General features: G+C 40.1%; 1 protein-coding gene across 5 annotated transcripts in view; it reads left to right on the top strand.

Moving 5' to 3' along the window:
* Positions 1-23,217, top strand: part of NDEL1 (nudE neurodevelopment protein 1 like 1) — a 50,346-nt gene that overhangs the window by 4,627 nt on the left and 22,502 nt on the right. For all 5 annotated transcript variants that reach the window (XM_067717137.1, XM_067717140.1, XM_067717136.1 and 2 more), the window contains exons 2-8: positions 3,686-3,783; positions 5,168-5,321; positions 6,235-6,383; positions 8,337-8,473; positions 11,502-11,675; positions 15,668-15,759; positions 20,532-20,683. In XM_067717137.1, the coding sequence (XP_067573238.1) occupies positions 3,698-3,783; positions 5,168-5,321; positions 6,235-6,383; positions 8,337-8,473; positions 11,502-11,675; positions 15,668-15,759; positions 20,532-20,683 (944 nt within the window). In that variant the 5' untranslated portion in view covers positions 3,686-3,697. The remainder of the gene's footprint in view (positions 1-3,685; positions 3,784-5,167; positions 5,322-6,234; positions 6,384-8,336; positions 8,474-11,501; positions 11,676-15,667; positions 15,760-20,531; positions 20,684-23,217) is intronic.

Raw genomic sequence — 23,217 nt, 5'->3', positions numbered from 1 at the left:
TATGCTGAGCTTTATAAGTGACTGTGAATGTGGCTTGGCCTGCCTCAGACTGATAATTTTGTCTAGCCGAGAATGATAGGTTTTATAATCTTGATTTAATACATGGTGGTGTGTTGTGAGGTAGAAATAAACTGCCCACACATCTTTTGACTTACACCATTTCTGAAATGGGAATTTCGATATTAATAAAGGAAAGCAGTACTTTGAAAGCAAAGAAGGAATAATAGGAAAAAAAAAGATTATAAGTCAGATTCAAATATTAGACTTCTACGGCGTTCCATGTTCCTGGTGAGGCAGAAGGGATTTATAAGACACAGGTCCTGCCCTTGGAAACTACCTGGAGAGAAACAACCTTTCATCGCTCTTCAAATATTGCTTTTTTTTTTTTTTTTCAGTATGCGAGCCTCTCACTGTTGTGGCCTCTCCTGTTGCGGAGCACAGGCTCCGGATGCGCAGGCTCAGCGGCCATGGCTCACGGGCCCAGCCGCTCCGCGGCATGTGGGGTCTTCCCAGACCAGAGCACGAACCCACGTCCCCTGCATCGGCAGGCGGACTCTCAACCACTGCGCCACCAGGGTAGCCCCAAATATTTCTTGTTTAAAATAAAGTAGCAGCAGAACTTTGCTTCTTGTGTCCCTTAGATCTTCATAACATTTTGCAATACCATAATTTATCGATTGTGTATGAGAAGCTGAATGTTTGAGCTGCACATTGATACATGGTTGCCAGTGTTCCAGTGGCGGATGTGTCTCTCCAGATTTGAGGACCAGCACCCAGGAGCTTCTTTACGGCTGGATTCATAGATTTCAAATGTAATTAACTTTTTTTTTTTTTTCTTTGCATTTTGGGAAAATACCTTATGTAGAGCATTCAAGGGACACAATGATTGTTGCCTCACCCTGAGGCGCTTCTCTCATGTGTCCTGTAATTCTATCTTCAGCTGGGTTGTCAAGGAGACTTAGGCAATGAGTCGGAGGGGTTTTTGATGCATGTGGTGATGCCCTTAACTGCTCTGGATACTCTTCTGAGATACAAATAAACCTCTTGCTACTGGATTAGCCTCATCTTCATTCACACCTTACTACAAATTAAATTACAGTTACAAATAAGATTATCCCTACATCTGGGGAAATTGAATAGGAATTGGGAACTTTGATGAAGAGTTAGGATTATAGAATTAATCAGTATTATTTACTAACCAGTATACATATTTGAAGAAACAAGTCAGCTAGTATAGTCCAAACCCTTATTAGATGAAAAAACTGAGACTTTAAGAGATTAAGCAGATTGCTTAATTGCCATTAAGGAATTTAATGACAGAGTGGAAACCCTAGAACCCAGTCTCAGCAGGACTCCTAACTGTGGGTTTTACATTTTAGTATGCTGTCATGCTATAACGGTATCTTCAAGAGTAGAAAAACAGACAAAAGTGTGCCAGTGTAGGGGTAATAAGATTAGAGGAGGGTGCATTTGGTGTACTGAATGTTTATCCAGCACTTAACAATGTCTGACACATTGTAGGTGCTCAGTAAACGTCTGTAAGCACTATGTACTTTCTCTGAGCAAAGTGCTGTGCTTAGTGCCAGGAAGAGATGCCACGCATGTCAAGGACCATCTCTTTTCAGAGAACTCTTAGGCTGATTGGTAATTTAAGGTAATTAGAAGATTGACTAATATGCCAAAAGTAATAATAGACGATGTGGTCAGAAAAGACTTGACTAAAACCGTAAGAAGTCACAGTAGGCCGCAAAAGCATCACACTAAATGTATATATTGATAGTTACATTTTAATTTTATTCAACTAGAAGCCATTCTTGTGTCTCTTTGGTATACCTACCCTCAAGTTGAATTTGTACTGTATTTGTTCTTGTCCATGTCTTTTCCAAACATTCGTGAGTAGTGAGTCCTGCTGGGTGAATTCCGTATTCTCTACAACTTCAAGTTTTAATTTACTTTTAAAATTTATTTTTGGCTGCTTTGGGTCTTCATTGCTGTGTGCGGGCTTTCTCTAGTTGTGGCGAAAGGGGGCTACTCCTCGACGCGGTGAGATGGCTTCTCTTGTTGCAGAGCACGGGCTCTAGGCGTGTGGGCTTCAGTAGTTGTGGCACGGGCTCAGTAGTTGTGGCGCACGGGCTCTAGAGCGCAGGCTCAGTAGTTGTGGCACATGGGATTCGTTGCTCCGCGGCATGTGGGATCGGACCAGGGCTCGAACCCGTGTCCCCTGCATTGGCAGGCGGATTCTTAACCACTGCACCACCAGAGAAGTCCCTATTAATTTACTTTTAAAGCTGGCCTTGAATTCTTGCTACCCAGTATGGATTAGGTTGAATCAATTTTGGTTTAATTTAATAAATATTATTGAATATCTGCTATTGTGCAGGCAATGTGCTGGGGTTGAAATCAGTAAGAATAATACACAGCCTAGTAGGGGGAGGTGTAAGCAAATGCATTATTATGTGGTAAATATATGCATGAAAGCATATTCATGGGGGCCAAGAGTTTGGGAGATTTTAGTGCTGTCTGGGTGAGGACAGGAAAAGGTGACAGCTAGGTTTTAAAGGATAAATAGGAGCTTTCTAAATGCACAAGGAAGGAGAGCTATTCCAGGGAGGGAAAATATCCAGACCTGAAGCAGAATGGTGCATTAGGACACTTTTGAACAGTATTGCTGGAATATAAAGTAGGATGCTTGGGGAGAGGGTTGTAGGAGGTAAGACTGAAACACTTAGGTGTGAATCTAGGACAAGCCCAACGTCTTTGGTATTCCATTGGGCCTGACAGTCAGTTGGGAATTTTAGGTAGCCAGTCTAAATGCAAGGTTAACTAAATATATATATATATATATATATATATATATTTTTATGGTACGCGGGCCTCTCACTGTTGTGGCCTCTCCCGTTGCGGAGCACAGGCTCCGGACGCACAGCCTCGGCGGCCATGGCTCACGGGACCAGCCGCTCTGCGGCATGTGGGATCTTCCCGGACCGGGGCACGAACCCATGTCCCCTGCATCGGCAGGCGGACTCTCAACCACTGCGCAACCAGGGAAGCCCAAAATAGATATTTTTTAACCCACTCTGAAAGCCTTGGGAGAAGAACCAAGGTGAAAGAACATTGAAGTTGGAGAATTAGTGGACTTATGGAGGAAGCTTGGGACTTAAAAGATAATTAACAGGAAATTTTTAGAAATGTAATGATAGTAAATTATTGGGAATGTGGTCCCTGATCTCCTTGAAAGGCTACCTGGTATAAAATGTTTCAAGCAGGTGTTTTGAAGCAATTGTACAACAGAGAAGGGCATGCAGCAGTAGCAACTCTAACAGTAAGCTTGTTTTCTGTCACCTGATTCCCAGAAGATCAGTTCGCTGTGAACCAGCTGCAGGATGATTCTGTGGGGTCAACTCCCCAGAACCTAGTGCCGCCACCAGAAGCGCTTCTCGTGGCTTCCGTGACTTTGTTCATCTCCTCTCCTGACCCCGTCCACAATGCTGGTGGTCCCTGTGAGAGGGGCAGTGAAGTGATTTAGGTGCCTGGGCTTATTGTAATGAAGAGTTCACTGCTCTTAGAGTCTTTCGTGTTTGACTCCCTCCAAAATGCTGCAGATTTAGTGTTGTCCCAGACTTTATACTTTTACTAAGATTCCTATGTTCTCTATTAATTTATTTTCGTCTTTAATATTTCACAGGCTTTCTTGATCATGGATGGTGAAGATATACCAGATTTTTCAAGTTTAAAGGAGGAAACTGCTTATTGGAAGGAACTTTCCTTGAAGTATAAACAAAGGTAATGTTGAAAAGCATCCTAAAAATAGGAGAGGGCTTTGGAATACATAATCTCTAGTTTGTGCCTTTTTTTTTTTTTTAGCAAAGCTAAATTTAGAGTTTCTGATATAGGATTGGGATTCTAGAAATAGTCATAGCATTGCTTGTATTTAAATAATATAAAAATGACATAAATCCTTATATTACTCGAATTATTAAAATAGTAAGAAAACTGTCATTTGTGATTTCTCCTGGTAGTTTACCTCCTTTTAATAAAGCTTATTACTGCTCTTGGCCATCTTTGGCCTGCTCGGTGTACAGATTCTGCCTCATCATTTTGGTCTTTTGGAGATTCTGATAAGCTCTCTAGGGCTTCATAGGGTAGACTTTCTTCAGGCAGGTGTTATCAGTGTCTGGAGCCAGCAAAGCTTTGAGGGAGGGGCAAGAGCTTCAGGGGTATATGGAGCCTTTTATAAAATCTTAATCATTTCAATTAGTTGGGAAAACTTGTAGATAACCTTTTAAGTACCAAAACTTATCTTAAATTTCTTTTTAAAATGAAATCTTTCTAAAATATATATACATCTTCCAACTTTGGTTAACAGTTTAGTAAGACTTATCAGACCTTTTTTTTTTTTGGGCTGCATTGGGTCTTCATTGCTGTGCACGGACTTCTCATTGCGGTGGCTTGTCTTGTTGCGGAGCACAGGTTCTAGGCTCGCTGTCTTCCGTAGTTGTGGCTCGTGGGCTCTAGAGTGCAGGCTCAGTAGTTGTGGCACGTGGGCTTATTTGCTCCGCGGCATGTGGGATCTTCCCAGACCAGGGCTTGAACCCTTGTCCCCTGCATTGGCAGGCGGATTCTTAATCACTGCGCCACCAGGGAAGCCCTGTCAAACCTTTTATTGCTATTTCGCTGTTGTTGCTGAAGCCAGTTACTGTACTGTGCTAGTGGATATGGAAAGTGTGCGTCTATGGCAGGGGTTCTTAGTCTTTTTGTGCCATAGGTGCCTTCATAGGCTGGGGAAAGCCTATGGACCCCTTCTCAGAATAACATTTTTAAACGCATAAAATTGAATAATGGAATTACAGAGGAAACCAATTACATTGAAAAAACAAATCTAAATGTTAAACTAATTTGTGGATAGTAATATGTGCTTCTTTATCAATATGTTAAATAAGAAAGGGGTGAAGTGTATAAAAAATGAATCCTTTTGAGGCTTATAATTTATTTTCATTGAATCCTGAATATAGAGTAAGAGATGCAAAATAGATGGCCTTTATTGTTTAGTATATTTTATGGTAGCATAACGTTCAGGCAAAAATTATTGAATTGATATATAATCATCTTCAGGATGATCCTTATGCTTCCTACTATAACTGATCTTTCCCGCTTTGTTTCTGATTAGCTTCCAGGAAGCTCGGGATGAGCTAGTTGAATTCCAGGAAGGAAGCAGAGAATTAGAAGCAGAGTTGGAGGCACAGTTAGTACAGGCTGAACAAAGAAATAGAGACTTGCAAGCTGATAACCAAAGACTGAAGTATGAAGTGGAAGCATTAAAGGTAATTGTGGCAGTAAAAGCTGGTGCCTCATTTGCTGGGTTTTATTAAAATGAGAAATACATTCTTTTAGGTGGAGCTTAAGAGCAGCAGGCAACATAAAAATGTAAAAAGGCCTAAAGTGAATTTTTGACAAAAACTGTTTGCTTTCATGGAACCAAGGGAAAGGTGGTTTAGAGTTCAGGAGTTCACTTGGAAACTGTAGCTGTCAGTTTTTTAGCTGTAATGTTCCTAGCTATAATATTACGCTGTAGTTCCTATAATTTTCAAAAGCTGCCTGATTATTTGTTTTGACAGAGTACCTCATTGTGTGGCACTTTAAAATTATATTTGTATGAAATACACATTTATTTCATTATGGTTTGTAGTCCCTTTAGTTTTGGAGTTTAGTTTTTAAAAATTCCCTTCTAACAAGGAATTTTCAGGAGTGAAAGATTAACCCCTTTTTGCTGCTCTTCCTCACATGCCTAAGCCAGATGCTTGGGGTATTCCTGTGTCGGGGCAGTGGGGTAGGTTTGGGGAAGGTGAGGTATAGGGAATTTGAACTCTTGTCAGTCAACTTCTTTGTGCGTACCTGGGCTGCATTCAGCCTAAGAACCCGGAGGTTCCCCCACCAAGATTGAGGTTTTTAAGGCAACGGTTTCACTATTTTACCTCTTTTCAGAGAGATCATTATTAAATTTCTTTGAGAGGAGAACGATTGACTAATTTTATATGAGTTAAGGCACTTGGAATGAATGTGTCATTGATTTTAAATAGTGTAAAAAGGAGAGAGGGGTACCATCAACTCAGATTGTGGGTGAATCTCTTGGATCCCACCCACCCCTGTCCCACCCCTTACTTAAGTTACATCCTTTATTAAAGAAAACTATATGTTAATGACACATGCTTTCCTTCCTTATACCCACACCTTCAGGAGAAACTGGAGCATCAGTATGCACAGAGCTACAAGCAGGTCTCAGTATTAGAAGATGATCTAAGTCAGACCCGGGCCATTAAGGAGCAGCTACATAAGTACGTGAGGGAGCTGGAGCAGGCCAACGACGACCTGGAGCGGGCAAAGCGGTACGTGAGCGGTGTGCCTTCTGTTGCAATGACCGAAGTTGGCAGTCAGTGATTAGAATTTGGTTTTAGGCTCGACCTATCACCTAGATCCTAGTTCCAGAGCATTTCCTTTTGGTATTTCATGTCACCTGTAACTCGTCACATTGAAACTTACCAAAAATCCTGATCTCCCCAGATAATGCTCTTCCAGGCTTTTCTTTCTGGTTTTCCTTTTTCCATCTTCTTTCAGGTGCCATTGTTGATCCTGTTGGTTTTTCTTTAAAACATGACTCATTCATTCCTCCATCTTCCCTGTATGTTCTCAGTACTACCACACTTCTTGAAGGTCCTCACATCTTATACCTGAGTCCTGCAGTTAATTCCTAGCTGATCTGTCTTTAAATTTTCACTGCTTTTTATTCTCTTCTGTTTTAATACTGACCAATGAATTGTCTCAAAATAATGCTTTTATTATGATTTTGCGGAACAGCCTATAGTGGCTTGCCGTCACTTTGCCAAGATTGCATATATCTATAATTAGTTGTTTCTTAACCATTCCAAACTTAATTCCTATTACTTTACAATTATTGTCTGATATTCCTTTCCTTAGTATCTGAGTGACACTTAAATGCTTGGCATGATGCTAGAGTTGAGGATACAAAGATAAACTAGCCACTGCCCTTGGGCGTGACAGATAGGGACAATCCACGTGGTAAACACTGGTACAGAGGAATGTACAGACTGCTCCAGGGCATAGAGAAGGGCACAGCTAAAGTGCTCTGTGGTAACTGGGGAAGCTGAGTCTGCAAGGAGGAGTAGATGTTAACCGGTGAAAAGAGAGGTGTGAAGGCAGAGAGGCAGGAAAGTGCATGAGGTATTAATATTTCACTTTGACTGAAGTGTGTAAAGACAGTATGGCTGAACAAGATGAGACTAGAAGATGTTTGGGGCCAGGTTGTGGAGAACCTTGTGCTCAGCTATGTTTGAAAGTCATTCTGTAGGCAAAGAGGTGCTCCTTAAGATTTTTTAAACAAAAGAGTATTATCAGATTGTGATTTGGGAAGATAATACTGAGGAATTGAAAGTAGGGAGGAGGAGATGTGAAGACCATTGAGGAGTAATCCAGGTGATGGATGAAGAATTACGCCAAGGGCAGAAGGTTGGAGGAGAGCAAATGGAATTGAGAGGCGTTTTGACAGTTGACGGGAGGTGGTAAAATTGGACGTGGCATTGAGCAGCGGTCCCCAACCTTTCTGGCACCAGGGACTGGTTTCGTGGAAGGCAGTTTTTCCACAGACAGGGACGGGGGTGGGGAGGGGGTGGGGTGGAGTGGAGGGGGTTTTCAGGCGGTAATGTGAGCGATGCGGAGCGGCAGATGGAGTTTTGCTCACTCATGTCGCTCACCTCCTGCTGGGGACCCCTGGCATTGAGAGTTCTAACTTGAGGTTAGGAAATTTTATTTCTGTAGGACATAGTGGGTAGAGGACACATAGCAGGTATCTGTGAATGTTTGCTGAATGAATAAGATGAGAAATGCGGGAAGAAGAAAAGCTTGGTAGGAAGAAAGTAAATAGAGTGGGACCTGGGACTGCGTTTTAAACTAATTCTTAGTTAATTCTTAACATACTCTAAAACTATTGAAAAGTTTTCTTCCTGAAAATATGTAAACTTCATTGACTCATGTTTAAAGTCCAATGGGGAGATATAAATTGTATGATAAGTAGGCTTCCTTTAAGACACTTGAAGGAATTTAGATGGGAATTTAAGAGAAAAGAATACATTGAATGGCCCCAAATGGTAGTAGAGACACTAAATGCACCAGAGGTCAGAAGGGGGCGAGATCATTCTCTTTTAACTGGGCCAGGCTTTCTAGGTCAGGAAATGGCATGAGATAAACTGACAGTTTCCTTTTGTAGTAGCTATTTGCACGTTATTTATTTAATTCATGGACTCTCATTTTTTTTTTTTTTTTAGGGCAACAATAGTTTCGCTGGAAGACTTTGAACAAAGGCTAAATCAAGCCATTGAACGAAATGCATTTTTAGAAAGTGAACTTGATGAAAAGGAATCTTTGTTGGTCTCTGTACAGAGGTTAAAGGATGAAGCAAGAGGTAAATTATACTTAAAGAATATTTATTACCTTACTGTCCCTGAGCCAGAGTGCTAAGCTAGCTTCAGGATCAGCTTTTTAAAGCTACACGTTTATATGCTTTTGTCAAACACTATGCTAAGTACTTTGAATCTGTTTATTCAATATTTACATCCTCAACTCTAGGAGGTAGGTACTATTATCCCCATTTTATAGGTCAGAAAACTGAGGCACGGAGAGTTTGAGTTGTCAGTAGGGATTCAAACCCTGGTCTGTTTCCCAAAGCCTTAACCATTACCACTGTGCATATATACTGCTTGGTTTGTTTGGAGTTTTTCCTTTTTGCTTGTCCTAAATAATTTTGTCATGCACATATTAGCATTACATATGTGTACATATTGCTGTATATATATTATACATATAGAGAATATATACTTTCTTTTAAAATTCTCCTTCCCTCCCTCTTTTTTTCTTTCATGCATGTTAGAATGCAGAATATTGTAAAGAAGAAACTAAAAGTCTCTGTCAATCCCTTTATCTTGAGAGAACCCACTAAGAGTTTGGTGTGTTTCTTTCCACTCTTCCCTGTGACTATACATAAACATACCTGTGTATTTTTTTCCTTTATATAATTGGAACCACATTATATATACATATATATTTTTTTCTATCCTCCTTTAATACAGTGAATGTAATCCATGCCATTAAAAAAAATCTTTTGAAACAGGTTTTTAAAAATGTATAATATTCTATTACATATGATTTTTTTGATGGGTCCTTTATTATTGGTGGTTAATTTTTTGCTGTAAATAGTGTCCTTGTACATAATATTGGGGAGTATCTTTGATTTTCTTAGATTCTTAGAAGTGGCAAAGGATACAAGTATCTTTAATGGTTGTAATGGATGCTGCTAAATTACTTTTTAGAAAGTTGGTAACTTTACACTCTGGCAGTGACTGAGTGTCCTTCTCACAATGTTTACTAGTATTGTGAATAATAAAAACAGATTTTCTTTCTTTCTTTTCTTTTTTTTTTTTTTTTGTGGTACGGGGGTCTCACTGTTGTGGCCTCTTCCGTTGCGGAGCACAGGCTCCAGATGCGCAGGCTCAGCGGCCATGGCTCATGGGCCCAAGCCGCTCTGCGGCATGTGCGATCTTCCCAGACCGGGGCACGAACCCGTGTCCCCTGCATTGTCAGGCGGACTCTCAACCACTGCGCCACCAGGGAAGCCCCAAAAACAGATTTTAAAATTATTTAAAAATCTATTTGAAAGTTGAAAATTGATATCACATTGTTTTTAATTTGTAGTTCTTTGGTTACTACTTGTGAGAACTTTTTGCTAATGTTTATTGGCTCTTCTAAAAATTGTTTTTTTCATGACTTTTCCTTTTTTGGGGGAGGGTTTATTCATCTGAAGAACTCATAATTTATATAATGTATAAAATACTAACTCTATCCTATTTTTAAGTTTACAATTCTGGTTTAAAAAAACCACGTAACATAAAATTTACCATCTTACCCATTTCTGAGGGTACAGTTCAGTAATGTTAAACTATGTTCACATTGTTTTGTAGATCTCTAGAACTTTTTCATGTTGCAGAATTGAAGCTCTTTGCCTATTGAACAACAAATTCCCATTTTCCCTTCCCCAGCCCCTGGCAACTGCAGTTTTACTTTCTCTCTCTCTTTTTTTAAAAATAAATTTATGTATTTTTATTTTTGGCTGCCTTGGATCTTCGTTGCTGTGCGCGGGCTTTCTCTAGTTGCGGCGAGCAGGCGCTACTCTTCCATGTGGTGCGCGGGCTTCTCATTGCGGTGGCTTCTCGTTGTGGAGCACGGGCTCTAGGTGCGCGGGCTTCAGTAGTTGTGGCATGCAGGCTCAGTAGTTGTGGCTCACGGGCTCTAGAGCACAGGCTCAGTAGTTGTGGCACACAGGCTTAGTTGCTCCGCGGCATGTGGGATCTTCCTGGGCCAGGGCTTGAACCCGTGTCCCCTGCATTGGCAGGCAGATTCTTAACCACTGTGCCACCAGGGAAGCCTTGCAGTTCTACTTACTGTTGTTAGGTGTGACTACAGTAGTCCCTCCTTATCCGAGGTTTAGCTTTCCATGGTTTCAGTAACCCATGGTCAGCTGCAGTCTGAAAATATTAAGTGGAGAATTCCAGAACTCAACAATTCGTAAGTTTTAAATTGTGTGCTGTTCTGAGTAGCAGGATGAAATTTTGCACCATCACGCTCAGTGGACGTAAATCATCCACTGAGGGTCTTAGAACATATGTTCCTCAGATAAGGGAGGGACTACTGCGCCCTAGATACCTTATATAAGTGAAATCATACAGTATTTATCTTTTTGTGACTGGCTTATTTCACTTATCATGTGTCCATAATGAACATGGATGTGCAAATATCTCGGTGTCCTACTTTGAATTCTTTTTGATACATACCCAGGAGTATGGTAACTTTGTATCTTTTTTTAATAATAAGCAAGTATTCTGTAGGTCAATTGTATAACTGGAAAAGAAAACATAAATTTTGGGTTAAAAATTCAATATTTCAAAACAAGAAAACAATTTGCAACTATTTTGACTACTTCCTTTCAAAACAAAGTATTTCATAGGATAGTTAGTAAAAAAAAAAAAAAAAAAGCCAAGCCATTTAAAATGACAAAAATACACTTCATTGATTTTGTAATAATCCCCAAACTACATCATCATTTCAAAATAAATGCAAATGAGTTGGTAAAGAATATTTATTTTTGTGTCATATATGTTCACTGTGAGTTCTACTTTGGACTCTGCCCTATTTCTTTTTTCATATAGGCATAAATAATTGTTCTGTTAACTTTATAGCATTTTTAAAGTCTAAATGATCATGTAGACAGTAGGGTTGTTGTCATTTTTATTCCCCTGGAAATAAAAATTGTTAAATAGGAAATTCATTTTTGAGAAGTAGTAATTTAGGAAGAGTGTCTTTATGCCATTTCAGATGTGACTTTGCTTGATGTATTTGCTTCCTCTAGTGAATATTACTACTTTTGCAACATTTTACAGATTTAAGACAAGAACTAGCTGTTCGGGAGAGACAGCAGGAAGTAACGAGAAAGTCGGCTCCCAGTTCTCCAACTCTAGACTGTGAAAAGATGGATTCTGCTGTCCAAGCATCACTTTCTTTGCCAGCTACTCCTGTTGGCAAAGGAACAGAGAACAGCTTTCCTTCACCAAAAGGTTTGTAGTGTCTTTTCTTTTTGAACCTGTGGTTGATTATCCACTTAAGAGGCTTTGCTGGTGAAGCAGGGGTTGCTAAGTTTTAAGCAATCATTTTAATTTTTTTTTTTTTTTGGCCATGCTCTGTGGCATGTGGGATCTTAGTTCCCCAGCCAGGGATCGAACCCATGCCCCCTGCATTGGAAGCACGGAGTCTTAACCACTGGACCACCAGGGAGGTCCCTAAGCAATCATTTTAGTTTAAAAGTTGGTTAAATCTAGCACTGAGTGAAGCAGAAGGCATTGTTCTCCTAGGCCAACTCATTAGTAGGAAACAGTGAGATGAGGGCTACATTTAAGACAAGAGCAGCTTAATAAATTGAAATTTTAATAAAGGTTTTTAAGGGAAGTTTATTTTTTGACTATAGCAGTAATATATGTTCATGTAGAAAAAATTAAAAACAAGAGAAAAAATAAAATCCATCTGCAATCTTAGGGCTCAAAGTCAACTCTTATTAACACTTTGAATTTTTTTCTGTTGTGTGTGCTTTTTTGTGTTTGTGCCACCTTATTACACACAAGTTTTGGGATCGTATTTTTTTTTAATTAATTTTTATTTGAGTATAGTTGCTTTATGGTGTTGTGTTTGGGATTGTATTTAAATGCAGTTTTATTTCTTTTGCCACTTGACATATCATGGGAGACTAGAAGGCTTTATACACAGAAAGTACAGAGACTCACTGAGTTACCATTCAGACTTGTCTTAAGATTGGCTTGCGTGGACATGTCCATTCTATAACATGCCTCAGTAGCTGCCATTTTCATAGGTGATGTTCAGAGTAACTGATGAATAGTACAGAAAGAATATGCCTTTTGCCATCAGTCAGGGTGTTTTTTAAATCCAGGTAAGCTGAAAAACGATTTAGTAGCCACTAGATAGAACGTTAAGAACGGAACCCTGAAGCTCTCAATTGAGATTTATTTAGTTTTTGCAGCTTGGAGATCATATTTCAGCTACTTCCACACCCCACCCCCCATACTTTCTTCTCCCCCAGTGGAAGCTGTCTTTCTTCACACTTTTTTAAAAAATATAGGACTTTATCTTTCAGAGTGATACGAGAAGGTTTCTGTCTGGGTGGTTAGTGCACTCCATGTTTGTGCTGCCCAATACAGTAGCTACTCCAATGTGACTATTTAAATTTAAAATTTTTATTGATTTAAATGAATTAAAATTTAAAATTGAGTTTCTGATTGCGTTGGCCACATTTCAAGTGCTCAGTAGCCCTTCAATAGATAAGTCACCCTATTTTCGTCTTTTTATGAGCTGAGGTAAGGTATGTGAAAATTCTGTATAGTTACGTTATTGATTGTAGTGGTATGTGCTGACTCTGCTGCTGAGAATACAGAGCAGGCAGTATATAGATTACAGCAGTCATCAGAAGCTCTCGTTTTTCCGGAATGGCTGCTTGTGTATTTGAGGACCTTAGAATTACTAGCATTTGAGAATTAACAAAGCTTTGCTTTTATGTTACTAATTAGAATTATGCAGATAAATTCTGAAAGTTCTTTAGTTGAGCACTAATCAGAATAGTCTGGAACCTCAAGGGGGTGTTAGTAGGACATACAGCTTTGCTCTGGCACAGTTACAATAATGTCAGCCCTAAGGCAGTAATATTTGTCCAGTCAGACATGTTTTTCAATTGGAACTGATAGCATGAGCTTTCACTGACCTAAAAGCTGCCGTTTCATGACAAGAAAGTCTGCACAGACACAGTGAGAAGCCAGAGGTTAGAGAAATCAGTGGCAAGATTGAAGAGCTGATCTCTACGAAGTGGTCTAGCTCTAATTGTGTTTTATTGATAAAATGCCTGTTTCCAAAAAGCATTCAAGACAACTTACCATAAAAGTACAGATTTAATAATACCTAAAATATAAAATTCGAGGGGAATAGGGAAAAACAAGATCCAGAAATTGCTGCCAAGAGAAGTATAGCAGTTTATTTGTATCACACTGAGCACCTGTTATGTGTCAAGTATTACTCAGGATGTGGGGAGGATAGTAGTCTAATAAGACTAAGTTGCTACCTTCAGTGTGATTATATTCTAGAGGACAAGGGTAGCAGCAGCAGCAATAAAAGCATTTTACCTGCTGATTACAACTCTGTAGAAAGCAGATAAAAATAATAGTAACATTTATTGAGCACTTACTGTGTGGTCTGCATTTAAAAAATTTATTAATGAATTTAAACTTAACAACAACCTTATGGTTTAAGTGCTATTATTAGCCCCCTTTCACATTTGGTTACTTAAGGTCACACAGTTAATGGCAGAGATGGATGTGTTTCTAGCAGTTTAGCTCCAGAGCTCTTAACCGCCATGCTTTAATATCTCAAAAATAAATTGAAGAAATGTGCACGACTGAAAACCTTTGCTGAGGGGCATGAAAGAAGATGTGAATAATTATCATGTTAAATACCATGATTCAGAATAGGAAGACTTAATTTAGTTGCAATATCCATTTTCCCCAAATCATTCAATAGTTTAAATTTCTAATAAAAATTCGAATAGGTTTTTTAAGTTGTGAAGTTCATTTTAAAGTTACTGTGGGGCTTCCCTGGTGGTGCAGTGGTTAAGAATCTGCCTGCCAACACAGGGGACACGGGTTCGAGCCCTGGTCCGGGAAGATCCCACATGCCGCGGAGCAACTAAGCCTGTGCGCCACGACTGAGCCTGCGCTCTAGAGCCCGCGAGCCACAGCTACTGAGCCCGTGTGCCTAGAGCCCGTGCTCCACAACAAGAGAAGCCACCGCAATGAGAAGCCCGCGCACCGCAACAAAGAGTAGCCCCCACTCCCCTCAACCAGAGAAAAGCCCACGTGCAGCAACAGAGATCCAATGCAGCCAAATATAAAATAAAAATAAAACTTTATTTATTTATTTTTAATTTTTTATTTTTTTTCGGTATGCGGACCTCTCACTGTTGTGGCCTCTCCCATTGCGGAGCACAGGCTCCGGACGCGCAGGCTCAGCGGCCATGGCTCACGGGCCCAGCCGCTCTGCGGCATGTGGGATCTTCCCGGACCGGGCCACGAACCCGTGTCCCCCGCGTCGGCAGGCGGACTCTCAACCACTGTGCCACCAGGGAAGCCCCTAAAACTTTATTTTTAATAAAGTTACTCTGGAAGAGTAAATGTGCAAGAATAGTCAATAAAAGTTTGAAATAGGTTAGTAACAAGAAGAGGCTTTGCCCTTTAGGAAATATATTTTAACACTATAATAACTAAAGCAGCATATTTCTGGTAGAATAGACAAATAATTTAATGGAACTTGAAATGTATAGAGAATTCAGTGTGTGGTTTTAGTGCCATTTCAGATGAGATAAATCTTTTTCACTAAATGGTATTATGACAATTAGATATCCATTTGGAGGGGAAAAATTTAGATATTTGATGAGTTTACTAATCTAAGTGGTGAAAAGTTTTTTAGAAAAACATTAGGAGAAAATGTGGGGAACATTTTTATTATGTTGCAGTGAGGAAGCCCAAGGCTCCCCCCCAAACCACAAAGTTGAAGAGATAAATGTCACACTGGGAAGTACAACATATATAAGAGAAAAGGTGAATATCTATAGTGTATAGTGCCCTTGCAAATTGATTAAAGACAACCCAGTAGAAAAAAGTGCAGAGATTAAACAGATGACTTCCAGAAAAAAAGATTCAAATGACTCTTTGATTAGGGAAACAAAAATTAAAACAAAGTGACTATCAAATTGGCAGGAAATCCAGAAATACTTGTCTAGATGTTTTAAGGGTATATGTCCTTTTAGCATTGTTTATAATGATGAAAAATTGGATATAATCTAAACATCCAACGGAGATATTTGTGGTATCTCCACTTTATCCACAGTTTGGAATACTATACTGATTTTTCATTGAGCGTATACTGCTTTGTAATATCAAAACCCAAATGTAAAGGGAACTGCAAGAGTAATCACTCACCTTTTATTTTTCTCTAGCTATACCAAACGGCTTTGGTACCAGTCCACTGACTCCTTCAGCTAGGATATCAGCACTAAACATCGTGGGGGACCTCTTACGGAAAGTAGGGGTAAGCCTTTAATTATTTATCACTAGGTGTTTCAGCTGCCAAGGTAATGAATTATTTCTTAATTTGCAGCGAGGGAAGAAAAAAGGATACCTTCCTGTGTTAAAGTCTGTAATTAAGCTGAGAAGCAAGAGCATCCAGTGACCAGCTGAGACTGTGAACACCTCCAGGGCTCAGCCTTGCCAGTGCCTCTGCAGAGGGTCCCTGCGCTTAGCTCCCAGGTTCCCACTGGGCCTTCTTCATGTTCCCCATGGCTGTTACTAAAACATCGTGATTCCTCCTCCTTCCTCTAAGGCTGTGTGTCTTATACCGCCCTCTGATCCTTTTCTTTGCTCTGCCTGCTGTCCTCCTGGTCATCCCCGGGCTTTTTCTTCATAGGACTTCCGCATTGGCTCATGACATGAATTTCTTCTCTTAGTCATACACGTCTTACTGCTGCTTGGCCCCCTCAACTCCTGTGCTGTCTCCTTGGCTCTAACCTTGCATTCCAGAACATTTCGGCTTTTGGAATATTAAACTTGGTTTTGTGCTTATTCAATTTTTTACTCTGTGTAATACCTACACTTTGACTTTATCGAGAGCAGTACTCTTGTTTTGATTTTTCACTTATCTCTTGCTTTCACTTTGTTCCTACTCATCTGTGATCCACGGATCGCTTACTCTGCCATTGTTGACTCATGGGCTCTTTGGCCATGGAGGAGACCTGCAGCCTGGATCAGTCAAGGAACTGGATTTCTTTCCTGCATCCAGATCACAGGAAACAGTCATATGACCTTGTGGATTTTTAAGCCACTATAAAGTTAGCATTTCTAGCATTAGTCAGTTTTCTTTCCTGTTTCCCTCAGTGACTTTTCTCTTTTCAATAATCTACCCCTGAAACTTCCCACTATCCACTGCCCATTCACTTATTTTTGTGTGCGTGTGACTCTGTAAAAAGCAGAAATTGCATTATACTTTACATAAAGAAGAAATGGGAGGCCAAGATAGAAGGTCCTATTGTTACCTTTTCTGGCTCATAAAATTATTGTCTGACCGTCAGATTAACTCTAAATCTGCATTTTAAAGTTACTGTAAAAAGTAATGTGTACAAATCATTCATACATAGAGCAATCTTCCCTTACTCCTAACATAATTTCTTTAACCTAGCTGTCGTAAGAGTTGCGTTGTAATAGTGTAACCTATTTGTTGTAACCTATAACTTGAAGGAATGTGCTTGCTTTTCAGTATTTTAACAACTTTAAGCAAAAAGATGAGGAATTTAACTTACATCCTCCTAATTTTTTTTTTGTTCTTCTGTTGGTTATTTTTATAACTTTAAATAACATGCTTAAACTATGTTTATGAATTTATTAGACTGTATCTCAGCTCCCTGTTGTGTGTGTGTGTCTCTGTCCCTTCTTGAGCTCTCCATTGGTTGGTTCTGAAAATTAGTCAACAGCACCTAAAATATTATGCCTACATGTGTATTATTTACTGAATAATCATAGAGGAGGAGCTGGGCTCTAGGGCTATTTTACTTGTGCTGCTCAACAGGTGTTTCAAGCATTTTGTTCTTTACCTATTATTTACTCAAAACCATATTAGGTTTTTTCATATTTGTATCACAGTTGACATGTATGTCTTTTTTCTTAACATTTTTTTAAATTGGCCATCTTTTTTATTATTTTCACTGCAAAACAATTTTTACAAGATCACAATAAAATAAATAAAAAGAAAAAAGCTAAAATCCTGTCATTTCAATGAATTCAACCATTTTTATTTTTTAAAATTACATTCAGCCTTTGTATGCATATATAATTTGTATATCATTGGATATTTTTGTTATCATGGGTCTTACTTAGCATTTCTGATTACCTTTGTTTTCTTGTGGAGGGAAGAAACATACACTTTCTTTGCTATATCTTGTATCTTCCGGCTTCTTATTTACTGAGTGCTCTGATATGCTTCTAGGGCTGCTGCACTGCTGTCAGCCTTGAATTTCTCTTCATTATACTCTTGGGTTAGTTCTGCCTGTTCCTGGACCCCATGTTGTCATCTTTGTTCCCTGTTTTGCTTTAGTACCTTAAGTAGTTTATTTAGAAATGGTGCACGAAAGTTGAACTTAGAGTCCTTGCATTGTTTACACATTCAGCTGACAGTTTGTCTTCTAAGGTGTCGTTAGAATTTTTGGTCTGCTGTTATCCTCCAGCCCCTGCATACTTTTATGAATATTTCATTTTCTACTTCTTCACACTACTTTGTCCGCTGACTTCACCTGGAAGCCCCATTCCCACTCTTGCATCCTCTTCCACTGAGAAATCAAGGCCATCTATTTAAACTTTGTTTTCCTCTCTTAACCTTCTTTTAGTACTCTCCTATTATTACCTCTGTGGCTGTTCTTCCTTTTTATCTCAGTGGTAAAAGTATCACATTCCTCCCATGGCTAATTCTGTCCCTCTGTGCTTTGGATCTCATTCCTTCCAGCCTTCTCATCTTTATGTCTCCTGTATCTTCAGACTTTTACTATATGTTTTAATATTTATATGCAATATTTATATATAATGTATTACATATATATACTTTATATTTACTATTTATACTTTATATCTAATATTTATATATTACATATTATACACTTTTTAAACCTTAAGAGCAAAATAAAAGCAGCTATTCTTTCCTTTTACCCTGCGTCTCTCTTTAGCTGTCATTCTGTTTCTCTTTTCCCTTCCCAGCCAAGTTTTTGAAAGCATGTCTCCATTTATTGTTAGCATTTTTGATGGCATACACACTCCCCAGATAGCCTAGTCTGGGCTATGTTTCCTGCTCACTCCACTCAAATTGCTCACTGATGATCTCAGTGCTGTCAAATCCAAGGGATGCTGTTCTGTCCTAATTTTACTTGAAACATTCAACACTGACTTATTTTTTTGAAATGGCCTTCTTTTCTCTGCTTTTCTGATGCTGTGTCGCTGTGTCACGTCTGCTTGCCTTCCTGCCTGTTCCTGTTGGTCACCTTGTTGGGTCTTCATCTGCCCACCCTTTCGGTGTTGATTTTGCTCAGAGTTCTGTCCTTACCTTTCTGATCTTCTTCACAACCACAGTTTCATCTCCTACTTGGTGTGGATATGGTCTAAATCTTGATTGCTAGGCCACTGTTTTTGACTGCCAGACCCAGTGCTTGCATTAGGCTGTCTCACTGACACCTCAGATACAAGTTGTGCCTGTTATATGATAGATTCTCAGCAAATATCAGAACAAATAAATGAGTGTCTTGAATATAGGAAATTAATGGCTCTCAATTTTTATTGTGTATGTGTCTATTTAAGAAGATGCTGAAAAAATGCTTTTTCAGAGCTTGTCCTACAAGGTCACTACCTCTCTTCCTTCTTTCGTTGTTATTTTACTAGGTCATGGTACTTTTGTTTTAAGAAAGGAGAAGAGAAAGAAGTTTCAGTCTGTTTCTGTTGCTCTGTCTTAATAGCCGTTGTTGAAATTATGGGGGGAGGGTTCTCAGAGTGGAATATGTTATCTGTGGATTTAATTTTTTTAAATTTATTTTATGCATTTATTTTTGGCTGCGTTGGGTCTTTGTTGCTGCGTGCGGGCTTTCTCTAGTTGCGGTGACGGGGGCTACTCTTCATTGCGGTGCGTGGGGCTTCTCGTTGTGGCGTGCGGGCTTCTCGTTGCGGCGTGCAGGCTTCTCGTTGCGGCGTGCGGGCTTCTCGTTGTGGTGGCTTCTCTTTTTGTGGAGCACAGGCTCTAGGCACATGGGCTTCAGTAGTTGTGGCATGTGGGCTCAATAGTTGTGGTGCACGGGCTCAGTTGCTCCTCAGCATGTGGGATCTTCCCTGACTAGGGCTCAAACCCACGTCCCCTGCATTGGCAGGCAGATTCTTAACCACTGTGCCACCAGGGAAGTCCCTGTGGGTTTAATTTATCTATGTATTCCACATTCCTTAGTGTCATGGATAATAGGATTGGACTATTTTTTGTCTTTTTTTTTTTTTTCGGGGAGAGGGGTTTGATTTGGTAAAGTGTTTGTGGGAAAGGGGGAGTTGGTGATATTTGTGAGCAATGGAAATTGATGAGAAACTTCTGTTCTCTTCATGTCATCTGTCGGTTTGTAGAGCCTGGCACTGACCAGGTGTTGTGGTGACAGGTGCTAAGCAGGCACTCAGTTTAGAGGTAAATGCTAACGGACTGGTGTCATTTTCAGGTGAATTATTTAATTATAGACGAAGGGTATTAGACGTTTTACAATGTGCTCTCAGAAGTAGAGTAGCATTTAACTTCATGTGAGGTGTTGTAAATGAACTTATCCATTCTGATACAGTAGAAATGACTAACCTGAAGCCCTAAAGAAAGAATTGGCCGCTTTAAAAATTTTTCAAGTGATGTTTTTGCATTCTTTAAAATGCTTGCTCCCAAAACACACACACGCACACACCCAACTAGCCAACTAACAGTCCACAACTTAGAAAGAAACGGTGGATAGGGCCAAGAGACCTGGGATACATCTCTGTATACTGTGCCACATTTTTCTTAGTTGTAAGGTGAGGATTATATCTGTATCCCTCAGTAACACTGAGAGAAATGTATATTCTGAGTTCATTAGAAAGGGAGTCAGCATAAATATTCCCTCTTTCTATTAGAAAGGTGATTGATATGGCTTAAACAGCCACCATTATCAACTGAGAGAATAAGATTTGAGTCTTGAAATAGAAATGGTTTGAAATGCAAATTTTTATGTGCAGCTACTGTTTTGACAACCAAATCATTCCTTCTTCCTTTTGTAGGCTTTAGAATCCAAATTAGCAGCTTGCAGGAATTTTGCAAAGGACCAAGCATCACGAAAATCCTATATTTCAGGGAATGTTAACTGTGGGGTGATGAATAGCAACGGCACGAAGTTCTCTCGATCAGGGCACACGTCTTTCTTCGACAAAGGGTAAGTCTTGGAAATTCTAAACGTTAATTTTTTGGGTAGTGAAGTTGCCCATTATTAATTGAGCTTGTTGAACTTTGAAAAGATAAACTCAGTTTGATAAACCTACCTGAAGCGTTATCATTGAGATCTTAGGGGACATGAAGTCTGTTGTCTTCTAGTCCCCATGGAGTCTGTTGCCCTGGGAACCCTGACTCTGAAGCTTCTGTCCTGGGAAGCAGACTCTTGAAAGGCAGCTGTGTTAGGCTCTGGGGATTTAAAGATGACTATGATGCAGTCCTTGTGCTCAAGGTGCTTGCAGGCTAGTAGACTTTCTTGGCAAATATTTGTTAAGAGTAGAAGAGAACATGATGGTCATGTATGTGTGAACTCTTCAACAAACCTTCTGTCTGAAGATTTTAGAAAAATATAAAACCACTGGATCAAGTACAGTTTAGGAGATACAAGTTTTGTATAATGTGAAGATGTTTTTTGGGGAATTGAGAATTAAAAAAAATTGTTGTAAGATTAAAGCAGTGGTACATCCTTAATACAAAAAATATGTCAGTTGGTACAGAGTATATAAAGTAAAAAGTGTTTTCCGTTTTCACACTGTTTTTGCATCCTTATAGTTATTCCTAGGCATGCAAAATCATATTTTTATGCATCTGCTATACACTTTTAAAAACTTATGGGCTACTTTATTTTATTTATTTAATTAATTTATTTATTTTTGGCTGTGTTAGGTCTTCATTGCTGCGCGCGGGCTTTCTCTAGTTGCGGCGAGCGGGGGCTACTCTTTGTTGCGGTGCGCGGGCTTCTCACTGCGGTGGCTTCTCTTGTTGCGGAGCACAGGCTCTAGGCATGTGAGCTTCAGTAGTTGTGGCATGTGGGCTCAGTAGTTGTGGCTCGTGGGCTCTAGAGCGCAGGCTCAGTAGTTGTGGAGCACGGGCTTAGTTGCTCCATGGCGTGTGGGACCTTCCCGGACCAGGGATCGAACCTGTGTCCCCTGCATTGGCAGACGGATTCTTTTTTTTTTTTGGCTGCATTGGGTCTTCGTTGCTGCACACGGGCTTTCTCTAGTTGCGGCGAGCAGGGGCTATTCATCATTGTGGTGCGTGGGCTCCTCATTGCGGTGGCTTCTCTTGTTGCGGAGCACAAGCTCTAGGCACGCGGGCTCCAGTAGTTGTGGCTTGCGGGCTCTAGAGCACAGGCTCAGAAGTTGTGGCGCATGGGCTTAGTTGCTCCACGGCACGTGGGATCTTCCCAGACCAGGTCTCAAACCCATGTCTCCTGCATTGGCAGGTGGATTCTTAACCACTGTGCCACCAGGGAAGTCCCTGGGATACTTTAAATACTGCTCTACAATATGCCTGTGGTGACTTATATTGCCAGTATCTTTCCGTGTCAGTACATATTGTTCTACTCAATTAAAAAAAAACAAACCAACAAAATGCTGCATGCATATACTCTTGTATGGGTGTGCCTTGGTCTAGGTAACTGGTTAGGACCTATGGTCTGAGATGCTGACTGTGTGACTTAAGGTAGCTGGTAGTGGAGCAGCAACTGAGGCACCAGTGGTCCCTTGCCACTGTCTCTGCTTTGAGTCATAGAGGCAGCTTGTCCTTGTTCTGTGAAAGCAGTATAGAAATTTTCACAACTTCTTAAAGGAACTTGTATTTTCTGCTTTCCTCAGTGACAGTGGCACATTTGTGGAGGCCTTGATTTGATACATAGTCCACTCTAAAAAGCTTTTTGTTGTTCATCCTTGTGGAGTGGAGTGTTCTGGTTTTTCTCTCTCCCTTAAGAGAATTCTACCTTGAAGTATATGTATTTCATTAAGGAGCACATTCTAAAATAATATATAAATCAGGGCTTTCTTTATACACATTTCATTAAAAGCACATTCTAAAATATCAACATATAAATCAGAACTGTATTCTAACCGTTGGGGCTCCTCAGTGGTGGTAAGAATAAAATTAATATTCCACATGTTTAGGAGTTCCAGGCAACCTTGAGGAGTGTCATTTTTTTTTTTTGGCGGTACGCGGGCCTCTCACTGTTGTGGCCTCTCCCGTTGTGGAGCACAGGCTCCGGACGCGCAGGCTCAGTGGCCATGGCTCACGGGCCCAGCCGCTCCGCGGCATGTGGGATCTTCCCGGACCGGGGCACGAACCCGTGTCCCCTGCATCGGCAGGCGGACTCTCAACCACTGTGCCACCAGGGAAGCCCAGAACAAATTTTTAATTGTATTCTTTCTGTTAAGAATGAGATATGGTTTTGTGGGTTGGCTTTTTCTCAAGTGTTTAGTTTACATGGTAAATGGATTGTATATGCACACTCAAATATTAACCTATTCTTGCTCGAGTTACGTTTGTAGTTGCCATCTTCCTGAGGATAACTCTCGTGTGGGTTTTGCTATGTTCTTACTTCCTTGCTGCTTTGCTTTGATTCTGGCTTCCTTTTGGCCTGCCTGGCTTTTTACCTCTGGCCTTCCTTCCTGCTCACCTGGTGACTAGATAAAAACCATGATGGCATATACCTGCTGCAAAAGGAAG

The sequence above is a fragment of the Pseudorca crassidens genome, chromosome 19 (genome assembly GCF_039906515.1).
Source record: "Pseudorca crassidens isolate mPseCra1 chromosome 19, mPseCra1.hap1, whole genome shotgun sequence".
NCBI classification, from domain to species: Eukaryota; Metazoa; Chordata; class Mammalia; order Artiodactyla; family Delphinidae; genus Pseudorca; species Pseudorca crassidens.
The sequence above is the reverse complement of the archived record's forward strand: the minus strand, read 5'-3'. Positions and strand labels throughout refer to the sequence as shown.